The sequence below is a fragment of the Salvia hispanica genome, chromosome 4 (assembly GCF_029641045.1).
Source record: "Salvia hispanica isolate PSC_SH4W2 chromosome 4, Shi_PSC_v1, whole genome shotgun sequence".
NCBI lineage: Eukaryota > Viridiplantae > Streptophyta > Magnoliopsida > Lamiales > Lamiaceae > Salvia > Salvia hispanica.
The window spans coordinates 52,766,232-52,784,380 of record NC_142695.1 but is presented as its reverse complement, the minus strand read 5'-3'; the positions used below and the strand labels follow the sequence as shown (position 1 = coordinate 52,784,380).

The 18,149-nt window shown below is 39.7% G+C and overlaps 4 protein-coding genes across 4 annotated transcripts; 2 read left to right on the top strand and 2 right to left on the bottom strand.

Annotated features, from left to right (window-relative positions):
• Nucleotides 1-1,438: 1,438 nt before the first annotated feature.
• Nucleotides 1,439-3,596, bottom strand: LOC125193802 (adenosylhomocysteinase-like). Its single transcript, XM_048091687.2, has 2 exons — nt 2,821-3,596; nt 1,439-2,371 (listed from the first exon to the last, which is right to left on the bottom strand). The coding sequence occupies exons 1-2, from the start codon at nt 3,529-3,531 to the stop codon at nt 1,625-1,627; spliced, it is 1,458 nt and encodes a 485-aa protein (XP_047947644.1). The 5' UTR covers nt 3,532-3,596; the 3' UTR covers nt 1,439-1,624.
• Nucleotides 3,597-5,139: 1,543 nt separating this feature from the next.
• On the top strand, nt 5,140-7,433 carry LOC125195856 (serine hydroxymethyltransferase 4). Its single transcript, XM_048094113.2, has 4 exons — nt 5,140-5,862; nt 6,286-6,676; nt 6,766-6,867; nt 6,958-7,433. The coding sequence occupies exons 1-4, from the start codon at nt 5,185-5,187 to the stop codon at nt 7,200-7,202; spliced, it is 1,416 nt and encodes a 471-aa protein (XP_047950070.2). The 5' UTR covers nt 5,140-5,184; the 3' UTR covers nt 7,203-7,433.
• A 309-nt stretch (nt 7,434-7,742) lies between these two features.
• On the bottom strand, nt 7,743-9,662 carry LOC125192276 (glycine-rich RNA-binding protein 4, mitochondrial-like). The gene is made up of 5 exons (XM_048089803.2): nt 9,522-9,662; nt 8,851-8,986; nt 8,684-8,752; nt 8,165-8,271; nt 7,743-8,061 (listed from the first exon to the last, which is right to left on the bottom strand). Exons 2-5 carry the CDS (start codon nt 8,972-8,974, stop codon nt 7,900-7,902), a joined length of 462 nt encoding a protein of 153 aa, XP_047945760.2. The 5' UTR covers nt 8,975-8,986; nt 9,522-9,662; the 3' UTR covers nt 7,743-7,899.
• Nucleotides 9,663-13,079: 3,417 nt separating this feature from the next.
• Nucleotides 13,080-18,108, top strand: LOC125195651 (uncharacterized). Its single transcript, XM_089057365.1, has 4 exons — nt 13,080-14,324; nt 15,879-16,836; nt 16,984-17,599; nt 17,676-18,108. Exons 1-3 carry the CDS (start codon nt 14,247-14,249, stop codon nt 17,517-17,519), a joined length of 1,572 nt encoding a protein of 523 aa, XP_088913491.1. The 5' UTR covers nt 13,080-14,246; the 3' UTR covers nt 17,520-17,599; nt 17,676-18,108.
• The last annotated feature ends 41 nt before the right edge of the window (nt 18,109-18,149 follow it).

The following is an 18,149-nucleotide window of genomic DNA, read 5'->3' as shown; positions in this document are numbered from 1 at the left end:
TTGGTACCAATGGGACGTCTAAAAGTAGACGTAGGCGTGCCGGAACTCCCTTCCGGCTCAGCGTTCAGATCCACAGGAGATGGGCCGCTGCTCGTGTAATCGCCAGCGGCGGTGTTCTTCGTCCGCTTCGGAGCCGAGGATCCAACCGGTATCCCTCCGTTGAACTTCCCCTTGTCCTTCAAGATCAGCCAAACATTGTACAGCTTGAACTGCGCGAACTGCTGTTGGTACTCGGACAACGACTTGTTGAGGACATCCTCCATGCTCTCACCGCTAGCTCTTCCGTCCCTGTTCCTGTTATAGATATAACAAAAGTTGTTGACGTGGAGCTTGATCCAATCCCAACACTTGCGCAGCTGAACCTTGGTCCGCTTGAACGCCCACTTCGGTTTTACCTCGTTGTAGCGTTCCTCAATGCGATCCCACATCCTGGCCGAAGTCTGGTTGTTGGAGGCTATCGAATCCTCCGATACATCGACCCAACACTGAGCCACCTTCAGGTACTCATCCAACTCGTAGTCAGTACGCCCTGTTGCGTACTCCTCGTTCGGCTCATCGTCTGGGAGTGAGACTGGGACCGATGGCGCCTTTTCTTTCCGCGCCATCTTCTTCTTCCCTTTCTTCGGCGGCGGCCGCACAGGGGCAGGAGGTTGCCCACAACTAGGCTCCATATCCTCAACCCGATACTCCTCGGTGCCGAAGAACGGATCGAACTCAGAGTCGGAGACGAAAATGGATCCCACAGATCCAGGCGTCTCAACCCGGTAGTCTTCGTGGCCGGGCCACCGGGCGCCGCGGCCGCCGCTTCCTCCTCCAAACATCGGCATATCGTTGTCGACATTATTCGGGCTCGGGTATTGACTCGGATCCATTGTTGGAAGTGTGGATATTGAGAGAATATAGAAGAGAAAGTGAAAGGTTTGGTGTGTGAAAAGTGAAGAAAATGGAGTATTTATAGTGGTTTAAATTAGGGTTAAATAATTATAAAAAAAAATATGGCTCGGGCTCGAGCTCGGACGCGGCTCTGCAATGGGCGCCCGAGCTCACGCCCGATCGGTCGGGCTCGGGATCGGGCGCGACCGAGGGCTGCAATGGATGTCTGACCGCGCCCGAGCCCGATCTCGGCCGATCGGGCGCGCGATCAATATTAATTCAGAATAATTCATACAGTTACGTAATGATACCGAAATTATAGTAGACTTTCATTAAATAGGAAATATGCAAATGTGTGTCTCAAATAGCGTAGGGTACACTTTAGTAGCCCTTTTTAAATACTCCCGTATATAGTTTGGTCACATGCATTTAATTTTATCCTTGTGCTACTTATTGATTTTCAATAATTGACTACTAATCTACTATCCCAACTATATCTCTACAAGATCTTCCCAAATTAAAATATCTAAACAGAGAAAGAATAAAGCGATAAACAGGGACAGAATAAGAAAAGAAAATCCTCAAGTTATTTTGGCCATAAAAGCAAATTCCAACATGGAAAATGGTAGCTGCTGCGCCAGCAAACACCTCAAACAAAAAACATGAAAACCACAAATTCTAAGACAATCAAAAACAACAATAATGATAATAAGAGATCTTCTTTTCTCTGGGTTGCAACTTCTTGTCCCTTTTAGTACCTGTAGTGCAAAGGCTTGTAAGGCCCCTCAACCGGCACACTGATGTAGTCGGCCTGCTCCTTGCTCAGCTTCGTGAGCTTGGCACCGAGCTTCCCGAGATGGAGGGCCGCCACCTTCTCGTCGAGGTGCTTGGGCAGCACGTACACCTTCTTCTCATACTTCCCGGAGCTCCTCTCGTTCCACAGCTCGAGCTGGGCGATGACCTGGTTGGTGAAGGAGCACGACATGACGAAGCTGGGGTGCCCCGTGGCACATCCCAGGTTCATCAGCCTGCCCTCAGCCAGGACGATGATGCCGGTCTTGGTGTCCGGGAAGATCCACCTGTCCGTCTGGGGCTTGATGGTGACCCTCTTCACGCCCGGGAAGTTCTCGAGTCCCTGCATGTCGATCTCGTTGTCAAAGTGGCCGATGTTGCAGACGATGGCGTTGTTCTTCATCTTCCTCATGTGCTCGAGCATGATGATGTCCTTGTTGCCGGTGGTGGTGACAAAGATGTCGGCGGTGGAGACCACGTCCTCGAGGGTTAGGACTTCGAAGCCTTCCATGAGGGCTTGGAGAGCGCAGATGGGATCGATCTCAGTCACGACCACACGAGCACCACCCTGTTTCAGGGCGGCGGCACAGCCCTTCCCAACATCTCCGTAACCACAGACGACGCCAACCTTTCCGGCGATCATGACGTCAGTTGCCCTCATCAGACCATCGGGAAGTGAGTGGCGGCACCCGTAGAGGTTGTCAAACTGGTTATAGCAGAATCAACAAAGATAATCAGAGGGAATGAAAATGCAGAAATCTGAATATGTGAAAGTTCTTGGCTAAATCTGGCAATTATTAACCTAAATCATGACAGATCATATATTAAGAGATAACATAGAAAATTAAGGAGAAATCAATATCAAGTAACAAAATTAAAACATGATCCTAAATCTAAGGAAAGACATTGAATCGGCGTAGACAACAAGCAGTGTTAATTAGGTAGTAACAGTTGAGTATTCATAAGCATCCAAAGAGGCACAATCCGATGCATAAGCCCTAATTATGGTTGATAAACCCTAATTACCAATTAGGCATAAATAAACAGGTAGATCGACCATCGTTGACAAAGGACCACCAACCAAATATCCCCAACAAAACCAATCACAATCAAAGCAATCATACATCAAAACAAACCAAATCGAAAATTGAATACCTTGCTCTTGGTGACAGAGTCATTGACATTAATGGCAGGGAAAAGCAGAGTGCCATTAGCCTGCATCTGATACAGCCTCTTCACACCAGTCGTCGTCTCCTCCGAAACACCAACCAATCTCTCATTCATCTTCCTGTACTTGGTCGGATCTCCCTTCAAGCCATCTCTGATCAGCGTCAGCACGATCTGAAACTCGGCGTTGTCAGTGGAGCTCGGATCCGGCAGCTTCCCCGTCTTCTCATACTCCAGCTCCGCCTTCACGCCCTCGTGAATCAGCAGCGTGGTGTCGCCGCCGTCGTCAACAATCAGATCCGGTCCGCCGCCGGGGCCCCAGTCCAGGGCGCGCTCGGTGCACCACCAGTACTCCTGCAAGGTCTCCCCCTTCCAGGCGAAGACGGCAGCGCTGTCGCGGGCGATGGCCGCGGCGGCGTGGTCCTGGGTGGAGAAGATGTTGCAGGAGCACCATCTGACCTCGGCGCCGAGGGCGGTGAGGGTCTCGATGAGGACGGCGGTCTGGATGGTCATGTGGAGGGATCCGGTGATCCTGGCGCCCTTGAAAGGCTGGGAGGGGCCGAATTCGGTGCGGCAGGACATGAGGCCGGGCATCTCGACCTCGGCGAGCTCGATTTCGAGGCGGCCGAAGTCGGCCTGGGACATGTCCTTGACCTTGTACTCGCGGCCGGAGGTGGTCTTCTCGATTTGGAGAGCCATGGCTGCGGAGGTTTCAGATCTGAGAAATGAGGGTTTTGGAGTAGAGAAGCGGACGAAGGAGAAGATGGAGTGTGAGGGGTTATAAAGAGCTGCGCTACTGCTAGGTGACAAAAATGAGGTAATTTGTTTATACCCCTATACTTCTATTTATTCGGTTTTAGTCCATACGTTTTTCTTTTTACTACACTTTAATGCCTAAACTATTGAATAAAAATGAATTCAAAATGGATTGTCACAAAAACAGCTTATATTTTAAAGATTACTCTAGCTGAAAATCGATTCATGTCTCCTATTGCTACTCATAATATTGAGTGCTTATTGTTAAATATTTTATTTTATTTCTTAGCACTATTTTTGATAAATGAATTTCATATTCATTAACTTGTTGTATTAGTATTTGAGCATAAAATTAATATATATAAACATGAGAATGTTTCACTAATTATTTCATCCATTCTTAAAATCAATGCTGGATCAAAATTAGACATATAAATCGAATGGAGGGAGTTATATTTTGTATGCTTATAAAAATAGTAAATGCGATACTTGCAAACCAAGAGGGTAATAATTTGATTAGCAATATATAAATTCAGAATAAACCACGAAGTTGGTAAGTCAAGGCTTCACCATTTTTGTTGATTATAGTATGATTTTAATTTTTTTAAGGTAAGGAAATCTTCTATCATTACTGTAGTCATCATTGGTTATGAATCATGATAGGTTTATTTTGCCTCACGATTGCACTAATTTTATTCAGGGATAGGTAAGGTTACCTATTTTATAGAATATTGTCTAAGAAGAAAAATGAATTTAGAAGACAACATATTTTTCATATTTGGTGTGTTTGGTGGGATTTAGTAACTGTCGTGACTCCAATGGGAAAAGGACCCGATGAGAAAATATCACATGGCATTTCTTCAATTTGATTAGAACTTTAAAAACAACACCAAACTTTTGAATTCTTATTTCACATATTTTAATCCCAAAAGTAAATTATTGTTTGCAATAAGGAAATTTTGTACAGCTATAAAAATCCTACTCCACAATATGTTGACATCATGGCGACATCTACAGGATCTATTTTATCAAATTAATAGTAGCTCGATTTCCATTTTATTATTTTTCCAATAATTATACTGCTACCATTTTTAGACAGTGAAGAAAATACATTTTAACCATTAAACTATGCTAATTCGTCACGATCTATAGGCGGCCTATCCATGAACTGATAATTCAAATTGCAAAGCTTAATTTAATTTCAAGTCCACCTAATAAGAATAATTCTATTTTTTTCATTAATAAAAATATACTTAAATTATTTTTTTTAACTTTTCAATTTTACTAATTTTACATTAAAATTTGTGAGGAGGAGTAACACTATCATAATTCCACAGGAAATATTTATTTTTTTCCACTGTTTTCAAAGCCTCTTCATCCAGGGAGTTGGTAATCTTACACTGACATTAACACAATGAGTTAATTAATCATGGTGAATTATCAGCAACACTAATGAATTACTAAAAAGCCCTCTCACCCACCACAAGGGTATAATAGTCCAAACATATTCACCAACCTCACCAAATTCCTAATTTATTAAATCAGATCCAAACTGACCACCTCACCACCTCCATTCCACCACCTCCGATTCCAATCATGGACGCCGTATCAGAATGGGGAAACACTCCTCTCGCCGCCGTGGATCCCGAGATCCACGACCTCATCGAGAAGGAGAAGCGCCGCCAGTGCCGCGGCATCGAGCTCATCGCCTCCGAGAATTTCACCTCCTTCGCGGTGATTGAAGCTCTCGGCAGCGCGCTCACCAACAAGTATTCCGAGGGCATGCCTGGCAACCGCTACTACGGCGGCAACGAGTACATCGACCAGATCGAGAACCTCACCCGCTCTCGCGCCCTCCAGGCCTACCGCCTCGACCCGGCCAGTTGGGGCGTCAATGTCCAGCCCTACAGCGGCTCACCGGCGAACTTCGCCGCCTACACGGCGGTTCTCAACCCGCACGACCGGATCATGGGGCTGGATCTGCCATCCGGCGGCCATCTCACGCACGGGTACTACACCTCCGGCGGTAAGAAGATCAGCGCCACCTCGATCTACTTCGAGAGCCTGCCGTACAAGGTTGATTCGAAGACCGGGTACATTGATTACGATAGGTTGGAGGAGAAGGCGCTTGACTTCAGGCCTAAGTTGATTATCTGCGGAGGGAGTGCTTACCCTAGGGATTGGGATTACAAGAGGTTCAGATCGGTTGCTGATAAGTGCGGCGCGCTTCTGCTCTGCGATATGGCGCACATTAGCGGCCTCGTTGCTGCTCAGGTGCGTTATCATTCGATCTCGATCTGACTTAGTTGTTATGAACTTTACTATTCAATTTGCTCTGCATATACATTTGCGTTTTGTGCTGTGGAATCTGAGATCTTCGCATTTCCACTGGTGCTTCAGTTGCATGTATGTTTGATTTAGAGTAATAGAATCTGCATAATGCTGTTAATTACAACTGGTGATGGAGTTTGTATTGTGGAATCAGAGATATGTGCATTTTCAAATTTCAATGGTTCTTCAGTTGCATGTATATGTTTGATTTAGATGAAATACTCAATATACTAATAGATCTGCATAATGCAGTTGATTACAACTGGTGATGGAGTTTGGATCTGCATGTTAATTTCATTTCGTGCTTTTGCCTTGAGACTTTTTGTTAGTATTGGTGATTCTCACTGCTATGGTTGATTGTTATAGGAAGCGGCTGATCCATTTGAGTACTGCGACTTGGTAACGACCACCACCCACAAGAGTCTGAGGGGTCCAAGGGCGGGCATGATATTCTACAGGAAGGGTCCGAAGCCAGCCAAAAAGGGGCAGCCTGAGGGTGCAGTTTACGATTTTGAGGATAAGATCAATTTCGCCGTCTTCCCATCCCTTCAGGGTGGCCCCCATAACCACCAAATTGGTGCCCTCGCTGTGGCCCTAAAGCAGGTCATGACCCCTGGTTTCAAGGCGTATGCAAAGCAAGTCAGGGCGAACGCAGTGGCTCTTGGGAATTATCTGATCAGCAAAGGATACAATCTCGTCACTGGTGGAACCGAGAACCACTTGGTTCTGTGGGATCTCCGTCCTCTTGGGCTAACTGGTATGGGATCACGGATCTGAATCTAGTTTGTTTGTAAGACACAAGTGATTGTTGAGCTCTTTCGTTTACATCCGGCTGTTGTTTTGCAGGAAACAAAGTTGAGAAACTCTGTGATCTGTGCAACATTACTGTTAACAAGAATGCCGTGTTTGGTGACAGCAGTGCCTTGGCTCCTGGAGGTGTTCGCATTGGTACGTATCAGTATTGTATTATTCGAATGAGAGCTTAGTTTCTTTGTCTTAGTTTCCGCTGTTACTGATGAGTGAGTTTTTGTATTGCAGGTGCTCCTGCCATGACATCGAGAGGGTTAGTCGAGAAAGACTTCGAGCAGATTGCTGAATTCCTCCACCGGGCTGTGACCGTGACACTGAAGATCCAGAAGGAGCACGGTAAACTACTGAAAGACTTCAACAAGGGCCTAGTGAACAACAAAGACATCGAAGAGCTCAAGATTGATGTTGAGAAATTCTCCTCTTCATTCGAGATGCCCGGCTTCCTCATGTCAGAGATGAAGTACAAAGACTGATGTGATGCATTAACTCCTCATTTTTAAGTTTCTCTGTTTTCGATTTGTGTGTTTTCCCTTGAGTTCAACTATTAGGCTCTTCTGATTTTGAATTATGTATGTCTAAAATAACTAAAAGAACAGGCAATATATGATGTGCCAAAGTTGTTTTCCAATGTCATCAAATTTCCTTATGTTCCTACGAAGTTGAAGTTAATCAAAATTTGAGGTGGAAAGTTTTCCACTATAGAATATTGTTTTTATTATAACATCTTGTTCCTATAACTATAATTTTGGTAATCTAATTTTATATCACACGAAAAGTCTTACATTACATGCAAATCTTACTAAATATAAAACATTTGTTTTTCAACTCGAGATTTCTTTATTATTTTAAAAATTAAGCGAAAAGAGAATAAAATAAAAATGATATTATTTTTATTTTAGAAAATGCATCCCTAGGACTACCAATAAAAAACATTTCATATTTAATGAACACAGTGTAATTGTTTAACATTTTAGTGCTCAACGTGACAGAAAGTAGAAGCTGCAGTAAAATGCTTGAGGAAAACTGAGAAGCATAGCAAACTAAAAATCATCCTCCAATTATTACAAGTTGCAGAAAGCAAAGGAACATTGTGAGGGAAAAACAGTGCAAGTTTGTAACTTGATTACTGAACTAGTAGTGCCAAAAATAACGAAGCAAGCAATATGTAGACTAGTAACTCTCATCTCTGTTGCCATACCCGCCTCCATAACCACCACCACCACCACCGCGGCTAAAGCTGTTGCCTCCATAACCACCACCGCCCCCGCCATAGTTACTGCGTGGAGGTCTCTCTGTTGCCTGGCTTACGCGGATGTTCCTGCCATTCAGTTCCTATAGGGAAGTGACAACACGTGAATCAGACAATGTTAGAGTCAATGCAAAACGAATGCTGTAAAGATTGCTTAGCAGTTACTTCTAGCATTCAGAATTTAACCTGTCCATCCATTGCTGATATGGCTGAGTTAGCAGCCTCTTCACAAGTGAAATTTACAAAACCAAACCCTCTCGATCTTCCAGTGTCTCTGTCAACGATAATTCTTACTGCATACAGACAGCTAAGTCAATATATAAAAGGAAGAAACTACTTCAAGCAAAAAGTCACAGTACTCTATATTTTAGTCCATTAAACACTTTATCTAATGCTCCAACTAACAGAGCCAGTGACCTACAACATCCGCCTATATCACATGGAATATGGATTTAAAACAAGCCAAACAGACACATCATTGTCAGCGTTCATTTAAGTACAGGATAGTGTTGCCATTTTATATCCACAGACAAACACACAGACAAAACCAAAACTAATAGGGCTCATCGTAAGATTTGGGAAATACATGCTGAACAAGACCTTATGAGCATAGAGACATCAAGATACTTGGTCCCTGCAACATGCCTTTCAACAAACTTGGGAACGTACACAAATAGGAAATAACAGCTACTCTATTCGACTCACCAGAGTCAACTTCTCCGAAGCTAGAAAAAGCATCTCTGAGAGACTGATCATCAGTTTGATAAGAAAGCCCTATCAGAGGAAAACACAGGACATGAATATGAGATCATAACACAAATACATGTCACACACAAACAAAGCTATAAATGTGAAATTTCAGAAAGAAAAACCTCCAATGAAAAGCTTGGTGGACATGAGGCGCATAGCATTAAACATCGAGGGTTGTCCACTCAATGCACAAGAGGCAGATATGCTCTGCCTTAGCATGGTTCCAACTTTGTTGAAGCAAGCCATATGCGTTAGAAGCTGAATTAAACAACTATATAGTCAAATATCTCAACAAACATGTACATCTGTTTACAAATAAGATCGTAATCAATCAAGAAGCCATGACAATCCAATTCTAGTCAGAAACAGATAACTCAAGATAAACTGATTCAAGCACCAATCTGTCAAAAAACAAGAAACAAATTGCTATAGAAGCGCAAATCACGAGCATAAAACATTTCACCTCTTCTTATGTCGTGAACCATACAAAAATAAAAAAACATCTGGTGAAAATTAGAGTATGTTCTAGGCCTCATATCATCACACAGATCACTCATGGCATACAAAATACATAAATCGCACCTTGGCATAGATAAACAAATGACATAAATCGAAAAAAATATTAAAAAATTCACACTTCTCAGAGGACGAAAAACTAAATGAAAGTTTTATATTCTGTAACTAAAACAAAGATCTCTGACGCATATGAAGATTAACACATGCAGAAATGAATAGATCTGAGAAAAAAGCTATCAGAAAAATAATTTAGTCTGCGAAATCAGAAGAAAGATACCTCTTGGAATAGAAGGGTTTTACGGAGCGGCTACTGCTATCAAGTGAAGGGTTTAAAGGAATATATTAATCAGATTGGAGCTGAAACTACGAAAATATCTCCACTACAGTTATTTTTCCTGCGGTTAGGGCTCCATTACCTATGCTGTATCCGCTTTTGGGTTATGCATTGAATTAGTTATTCATTTGTTTTATTATTATTATTATTATTATTATTATTATTATTATTATTATTATTATTATTATTATTTTATTATTATTATTTTATTAATTCATACTAGTAGTAGTTAGGGATGCTAATCGGGCCAGCCCACCGGGTTGCGGGTCAATTGAGTACGGGCTAATCGGACTGTGATTTTTTCGGGTTATAAAAGTTCAACCCTAACCCTAAAAGCTTGGGTTTCGGGCTGGCCCAGCGGATTAATCGGATTACTACCGATAAAATTAACATGCGATCAATCCACTAAATAATGGTGATTTTTTTTTTTTAAGTAAAATATTTAAGCATGATAAATTTGAGATATATATGCTTAAACTCAAACATAAACATAATCAAATATTAATATTTGAGATTTATGCAAAATAAAACATAAACATCAAGAAATTTTAAAGCACGTTTTAGAAATTTAAATATATTTTTTAGTAAATTTGAAATTTTTAATTTATTTATCTATTATTATGTTAATAAAAAATTAATAATATAAAATAAAAGTTATTTTTTTAGTAATCTACATTATAAAATAACCAATGCAGTGTCGAAGTAGAGTCAAACAAATTAAACAATATAAATTTTATCGGGTTTTTGGGTCTGGCCCTAACGGGTTGCATGTTAATCGGATGCGGGCTAATCAGACTGTAATTTTATCGGGCTATAAATATTCAGCCCTAACCCTATAAATTTGGCTGGCTAATCGGGCCAGCACACGGATTGCGGGCTACATTGACATCCCCAGTAGTAGTTTTACTTTGGTTAGTTATATACTTATATTATTATTACTCCATTTGCCTATGTAGTTTTATTTTGGTTAGTTATCATTATTATTATTTTGGTTAGTTATTATTATTATTATTATTGTTGTTGTTGTTGTTGTTGTTGTTGTTGTTGTTGTTGTTGTTGTTGTTGTTGTTGTTGTTGTTGTTGTTGTTGTTGTTGTTGTTGTTGTTGTTGCTGCTGTTGTTGTTGCTGCTGCTGGGGTGCTGCTGCTGCTGGTGCTGCTGCTGCTGGTGCTGCTGCTGCTGGTGCTGCTGCTGGTGCTGCTGCTGGTGCTGCTGCTGGTGCTGCTGCTGGTGCTGGTGCTGTTGCTGTCTGTTGTTGCTGCTGTTGTTGTTGTTGCTGTTGTTGCTGCTGTTGTTGTTGTTGTTGTTGTTGTTGTTGTTGTTGTTGTTGTTATTTTATTATTATTATTATTATTATTAAGGGGTGCATCAAGGTCCTCACATCTCATTAGTACTCACAAAACGCCAACACAATTCATAGTCCCTAGATCCTTGGATTGGATGATTATAATAAGCTGCATAATTAGACTAAGATGTTACTCCTACATTATTAGCTAAACTACCTTATTAGACTAAAATGCTATATTATTTTACTAAAATAGGTACCCCATATTATTAGCTAAGTTGCATTATTAGATTAATAGACTACACTATTAGATGACATGTGACATTAATCTAAACGTTAGATCATAAGATCCAATGAACAAATATTTTATTTTTGAACAATATTTACCATATGAATACGAATATAGGGATGTACTAGTATAACAACTAAATTTAAAATTACAACGTACATCCAATCCGGTGCTGCCATATGGCACAAAAAATGCAATATTCTAAACACTAAATTGCAATATATATTTGTAGAAGTTATAAATGAATTTCGGCAGATTGCATTTTTTATTGTTGAGTTTTGCATTTTAGATATTGACTGTTTAATTTGCATTTTATATATAGACATATTGCATTTATATATGTGAAAATGCAAAACTTAACAATATAAAATACAATTTATGTGAAAATGCAAAACTCAACACTATAAAATGCAATTTACATACAACTAAAATGCAATTTGCGGAAATGCATATACAACTAGATTGCATTTTTGTATTTAAAATATTGCATGTTTTGTGCCAGATAGCAACACCAGATTGGATGTACGCTATGATTCTAAATAAGAGGACACTCTGATGCGGCCCTATGAATATATCCTATTAATATGACTAATGCATATTAGGAATCTTAATTACATACTCTTACCCTACGAAATGCGTCATTCACAAAATAAAAAAAAGGAAAAAATAAAATAAAAATATAATTGTGATAAATATTCAACAAATAGTAATAAAACCTCTTCATTCATCAATAATGACTCATTTTGTCATTTTCATTCGTCTAATAAACGTGTCATTTCTTTAATTTTAACAATTTTGGTAATTGACTCTACATTCCACTACCTTTATTTCACCATAAAATTAATAATATAAAAATAGGATTTACCATCCACTAACTTTTTCTATCGACTACTAGGACTACATTTGTTAAAACTTGTACTCGATTAGACTTGATCTTATATTGATAGACGGATATTTTTATGATATAAATTAACTATTTTATTGTGGATATAAATGCTACACGTGTATAAAAATTATTACTATAAAAGTTTGACTTGATTGGAACTCACAATTTTTTCAACAATATCAACTGTCATAGCAATAATACTCCCTTCATCTCTAGAGTTTCGTTGCATTTCTTTTTAGTTGTCTTATTATATTTGAAGGATTCTCATGTTAGAAATCATAACATGTAATCTCTCTTATTTTAAGATTTTTTCAATTATTTATTTTACTTTGTATCATACTATCATGTTTGTATATTCTTCTCACTTATCTAGTTCATTGTTTTTTATGTTATATTATAAAACACTCGTTCCTTAATGTACTTAAAAATTACATCAACTACAATGATACGTACGAATTCTATACTAATCCATGCTTATTCTTCTATTATGACATCTACAGCATTGAGCAATAAAAACTTTAAAAATTATGATTTTCATTTTTTTATGCTGTATGTAGATAATTATATGGTGGATTCTAATTAGACTACACATTAGTTGCTCTTCCACCGTTCCACGCATTAAAGTAATAGGCACAACGTATACAATAGTTTTAAGTTTTAACATCTTACTTCGATATAAAGCGCGTTAATACATACTCAAAAAACTCATATCCTCTAGCAACTAACACACTTATATAGAGAAATTAATAACTATTTCTAGCAACTAACACACTTATATAGAGAAATTAATAACTATTTCAACTCATATCCTTGGCAACTTACATGTATAGGGAGTACAATAAATTGGAAACCATTTCATTTCCAAAAAAAAAAAAAAAATCTCCAAACCTATTGTTGTACACGTGGCACGGACACCGGTATGTGGGTGCAGCGAGCCTTGTCCCGTGGAGACGCACACACACGCACATGGCGCATACAGGGATGTCTTTCTCCTCTCTCTCTCTCTAAAATTTATACGTATATATCCAAATAATAAACGAGAATATCATTTAATAACTCTCCATGTTCTCTCCCTTCTCACTTCTCTCACAGAGGAAACTAGCTTGCATAACCATATATACACACGCCCCTTCCATGTGCTTCCGTATATCTGGAGACGAAGCTGAACTGTTAGCCTGATTGATTGAGATTGGGAAATACTGTGAAAGAAGGAAAGCTGAGATCTTGTGGCATTTCTGCAAATGCTCTTCGTTTTCTACTGGGAATCAAATTGAACTCGGCTTGAATATTGAGGTGCTTATTGAGCTAAATGTCGATTCTTTTGATTTGGGGTTTTCGAAATTGAGGAACCGTGAGTGAAGTAAATTGTATTGACGGAAAGCATATCATCTGCTTGTATTCAGCTGAAAAGTATTGTGTTTTCGATTGTCGTTTCTCTAGCAGAATTGATTCTCCTCTTGATCAAGTGAACTCAAACGCGCTCTCTGCTCATTTGGAAATTTGGGGTTTTGGGGATTGGGTATTGGTTTGCCGAAGCCTGAGTTTTTCTAGGGTTTTCGATTTGATCAGATTAAGTATTAATTTTCAGTGTGCCATTTCTTCAAAGGGGCTATGGAGGCAGATTGTTTTCACAGATAGAGTTACCCTCATTGAAATTGGTACTGAGATTTCGAGATTTATTTGGGATCGAATTTTGGATTTTGACTACAAGGTTGACGAGGTGAAGGCCATGATCATCAGCCTCCATTTGCTTAGTAAGCTGCCATAACTTGATCCTTTAGCTGGTTGCCTTCCATTTTTCTCAGAAACAAGCTAAGTCAAAAGTGTTAAGTTTATGGTGGATTAGCAACAATTTTGCCAACTAATTTGCTGTTGCTCCTTCGTTGGCTGTGATTTTGGTTATTGTATATAGTTTTCAGTCATTTTCTGTTCGTCGCTTAGAGGCCTTTGTGTTGAAGCTCAAGGGTAATCTGCACGGGTTTGAGCTTGATCTTGATTATCATTGTTTGGTGGGTGGTTGGATCAGTTGAAAAGAGAGGTCATATGGAAGATCTCTAATCTAGAAATCAATGTGTGGGGGACATGGTTAATGGACAGAAATTTAAACGCGGGTCTGTTCCCATATTGGAACTCAGCTATACGAGGGAAGTAATTCAAGACTATAATTTTCTTGGTTGTAGCTATTTTGTTTGTTGCGGGAAAGCGTCCAATGTCTCGCTGCTTTCCATTTCCTCCACCGGGATATGAAAGAAAGCATCTACCAGAAGATGTGGTTCTGCTTAAAGAGGTCTGTTCATTCATCATCAGTTTCGGCGTTTTCGTATGATGTTTACTGATATGATAGCATTTCTTTATTAAGGCTGTGTATGTGGACGTCCTTGGGTGTTTTTCGTGTCATGCTTGGAAACTTAGTTATATATTTAATGCGGCTGAATTGATTATCATTTTATGCACTATTAGTTCCTCTTTGCTGCGAAGTTGTAATGAGCCTGTGAGATAGTTCTCAGTTCATTAGTGGTGGAAAACGCATGTTATCTGAAAACTATTGTTACGTTTGATAACAACAGAAAGACGATGCTCTCTTTCTTGGTAGTGAATGCTCCATCCCCTTACATTGAATTTTAGAGTAATTTAGCTGACGCAGTGTAAAATCAGAAATCATGTCTGGTAGTTGTGCTGACTCGATTTTTTTTGTTGAAACCCAACTCCTGCGAAGACACCATTATCGTGTTGAGACATAAGTGAAAGTAGGTGTTGATTTAATGATGTTATAAGAAGGAATAAATCAATGCTGGATTTCAGAGTAGGATTCTGAACATGATATTTTTTTTGCTATTCCTAAAGGGGCATAAAAGTAACTTCAGAACTAAGGCGTTCTGTATTACTTCCATTTAATTAATCTCATTTTATGGCGAGAACGAGCTTCAACTGTTATGGTTGGGAATTTTGTATCTAATGATCTAGAACACAGATTGTGTAAGGCAAAGTTAATCTCGGGCTTCATATAGCTTAAGTTATAGGTTTGGATCAGTGAGTGAGTAGTACATGTCACAATGTAAATATACAACTGGGTAAATACATCAGTGATTTAGTTTAGTTGTTAGATTTATTCAACCTCATAATAAAATCTGATATCTGACGTAAGTCTGACTTGAGTATAAACGATACTCAATGCAAATTTGATTGTGTTCCAAGCATTGGAAATGACCAACCATTGATATTATATTTTCTCATACTCTAATTTATTCTTGCACTGATGTGTTTTCTATCTTGCTATATTTGAATCCAAATTTAGGGAATTGTCTCCTTTTCTCCTAGCTCATTTTCTTTAGTAGCTCAGTATGCACATATAATAGAGGCCCCAGTTATTGGGAGGATGAGCTGTTTCATTTATGCTCGACGAACACATATACACTCCACATTAATGTTCCTTTGTTATCAATGAAATATGCCTTCTCGTCGGCGCCAGTTTTCAGAAATAGAATCAGATGTTCATGTTGTTGAAATGTAAATGACAACTGGTCTTAGTATTCCAATAAATTTTATTGATTTGATGATTTGGCCATTCATTTCTCCTTCCCACTATAAATTTACTAAGCCAGAACAGATAAGTGTAGGAAAAGTTGATAGGACAAACATTCTTTGTGATTTCCTCTGTGTTTTAGATATAATGAGTAAGAAATTTAATTTTACACCTGGAAGAGCATAGAATTAAATTTGAGATTGCTTGGAATAACTCTCTCTTGTATTATTAAGTTTCATTGTTATCCTTTGGTAGCCTCTGCATAATGTGAAGTCTCATAGAGATAGTTACTTTATTGCTTATGATTTTTGGTTCCAGGCTAAACCCAAAGAGCACAAAGAGAAGAAGGAGAAAAAAGATAGGGAGAGGAAGAAAGACAAGGAAAAGAAGGAGAAGGATGGAAAGGAAAAACACAGAGACAAGAAAGACCGCAAAGGGAAGCACAAGGACAAAAAAGAAAAACACAGGGATAAGAAAAGGGAGAAAGAGGACCGGGGAAAGGATAAAGATAAAAGTAGTGTCTCGGAAGAATCAACTGTTTCTAGGAAGCTTGAGGAAAGAAGTGGAGAGAACCTCCAACCTGAATGGCACAACAAACATAGCCGTTTTGAGGATGAAGGGAAATGTTCCCCCTTATTGCACGGTCAAAATGGAAAGAAGCCTTCACAGAGCATCTTGCCCTCCCAAACAACCAATGGAGCAAGATCAGTACAGGAACTGAACGGGTGGATCCAAGATGAGGAAAAGGGTGGAGGGAGCCAGTTTCTTCAGAGAGTCGCCAATGTGGGCAAAAGGGATCAAGGGGCAGCACCTAGGAATAACGATGGAGGTAAGAGCTTCCATGTTAAGAAAGTTGAGTTGCAAGGATGCAATGATGGCGTGTTTACTGGAAAGGCGACGGTCCAAAACCTCGGAGTTGCCAAAAGTAAAAATGAAGGGATTCCTAGACCACTGGAAGTACAAAATGACTCAAGGTTGGAGGACAAAGAGAAGTACAAGGAAGCATGGGGTAATAATAAGCAGGGAGACAAACAGAAAGACAGGGATAAGAAAAGCCATAGAAAGGATAAACACAGGGAGAAGGAGATGAAAAAGGAGGCGGCTAATGCAAACATAGAAAACAAGAAAAGCGAATCCCTAAATTCCGGAAAAAAATATCTTGTTGATGCTACTTTTGGTAAAAATGAAAATTTGCACGAGGATGTTGTCGGTGCTGCTACTAATGAAGCGAGTATCAAGAAGCGGAAAGACATGGACACTAATGGTTTTCTTCATGGTGAGTTCTTTTAGTCAATGCTCATTATTTTATTTCACTATGTTAGGAAATGAGAATAATTGTTTGGATTCTATCTATGCACATGTTTGTAATTGCATATGTGATTTACCTTTTTGTTTAAAATAATCACTGCTGCTTAATTTACAGATGGTGAAATTAGGCCTAATAAAGTTCAAAGGCTTTCCACAACAGAGAATGGAAGAATATCCACTAAATTCTCTTCTGGTAAGCATAATATTCCAAACAAAGTTTGGTCGGATCACGGTGGCCAGTTGAACAATGGTATAAATGAAGCCAAGAAACCATCTCCATCTAAACCTAATCATCCTTCTGGTGTTAACAAGCTTAACCATCAAATTTTTGTACCTCCAAAGACGCCAGATCCTGCTCCTAGCAATGTAAATGAGCCTCCCAAAATGCATAAAATAAAGGACCATGCTGCTGAAGCATCAAGGAGGCCTCCACATCCCGATTCCAAGTATCTAAGTCAGATCTTAGCAGTTCCCACAGTGGGAGACTGGTCCGAGGAAGACGACCAAGAATGGTTATTAAGCAAAAACGGCCATCCAAATAAGCCCAAGTTAGAACCAGCCGGGGTCAAGGAAGATCTGCAAGTATGGTCTGAAGCTGTACATATCAAATCAGCTGATGTTTGTGCTCTGCCATATGTGATTCCTTACTGATTCTCGCTCGTTAACTGCTGGTTGAAGAGAGCCAGCCATTGCCAGAGTTATCCTCGGCATCTGCCTCTTGATATGGCCGGGTATGGTATCTTATTCCTGTGACATGCCACCACTAATCTTTCCTAGCCCTTTCGTCTGACCTATTTGATCTTGTAGGTACAAGGCATCGATGTTGTGCTGCCCCACCGGTGTCGCATGTCATGGAGAGATACAATATTCGACCTGTATATTTTTGTAGCATAGGTGACTTGGCGCTCGTCCTGTCCATTCTAATTTAAGCAAGTGCAGTTCTAGTTTCATGTATCCACAATTTTGATGTGCAACATACAAAGTGGTGGTGGGCAAGCGACGGAGCCCATATAGGCCAAGTCGCCGCCAGCAGGAGCTTGGCCATTGCCGAACCACAGGGTCAGGAGTGGAGCTAGGTGGGGTCGGGCAGAGAATAAATGGAGCAAACATGGAGCTTTTGAGAGTCTCAACCATTTTGTATGGATGAAAGAAGAAATAGAAACAATAAATAACAACTTTAACAATTTATGTATTATGAAGTAATTTTTTAACTTAATGGAAGTAATGTGTTTTTTGGGTATTTGAAGGAGAAACCTGAAGTTAAATTTATATTAATATTAG

What these genes read in the sequence shown, in the direction of transcription:
- LOC125193802 (XM_048091687.2), bottom strand. Translation starts at nt 3,531, where the DNA reads ATGGCTCTCCAAATCGAGAAGACCACCTCCGGCCGCGAGTACAAGGTC. An exon ending in ACTCTGTCACCAAGAGCAAG is followed by an intron (nt 2,372 to 2,820) that starts GTATTCAATTTT and finishes TGCTATAACCAG; the next exon opens with TTTGACAACCTCTACGGGTG.
- LOC125195856 (XM_048094113.2), top strand. Translation starts at nt 5,185, where the DNA reads ATGGACGCCGTATCAGAATGGGGAAACACTCCTCTCGCCGCCGTGGAT. An exon ending in GCGGCCTCGTTGCTGCTCAG is followed by an intron (nt 5,863 to 6,285) that starts GTGCGTTATCAT and finishes TGATTGTTATAG; the next exon opens with GAAGCGGCTGATCCATTTGA. An exon ending in TCCTGGAGGTGTTCGCATTG is followed by an intron (nt 6,868 to 6,957) that starts GTACGTATCAGT and finishes TTTGTATTGCAG; the next exon opens with GTGCTCCTGCCATGACATCG.
- LOC125192276 (XM_048089803.2), bottom strand. Translation starts at nt 8,974, where the DNA reads ATGGCTTGCTTCAACAAAGTTGGAACCATGCTAAGGCAGAGCATATCT. An exon ending in CACCAAGCTTTTCATTGGAG is followed by an intron (nt 8,753 to 8,850) that starts GTTTTTCTTTCT and finishes TTCCTCTGATAG; the next exon opens with GGCTTTCTTATCAAACTGAT. An exon ending in TATCAGCAATGGATGGACAG is followed by an intron (nt 8,062 to 8,164) that starts GTTAAATTCTGA and finishes ACTTCCCTATAG; the next exon opens with GAACTGAATGGCAGGAACAT.
- LOC125195651 (XM_089057365.1), top strand. Translation starts at nt 14,247, where the DNA reads ATGTCTCGCTGCTTTCCATTTCCTCCACCGGGATATGAAAGAAAGCAT. An exon ending in ATGTGGTTCTGCTTAAAGAG is followed by an intron (nt 14,325 to 15,878) that starts GTCTGTTCATTC and finishes TTTTGGTTCCAG; the next exon opens with GCTAAACCCAAAGAGCACAA. An exon ending in CACTAATGGTTTTCTTCATG is followed by an intron (nt 16,837 to 16,983) that starts GTGAGTTCTTTT and finishes CTTAATTTACAG; the next exon opens with ATGGTGAAATTAGGCCTAAT.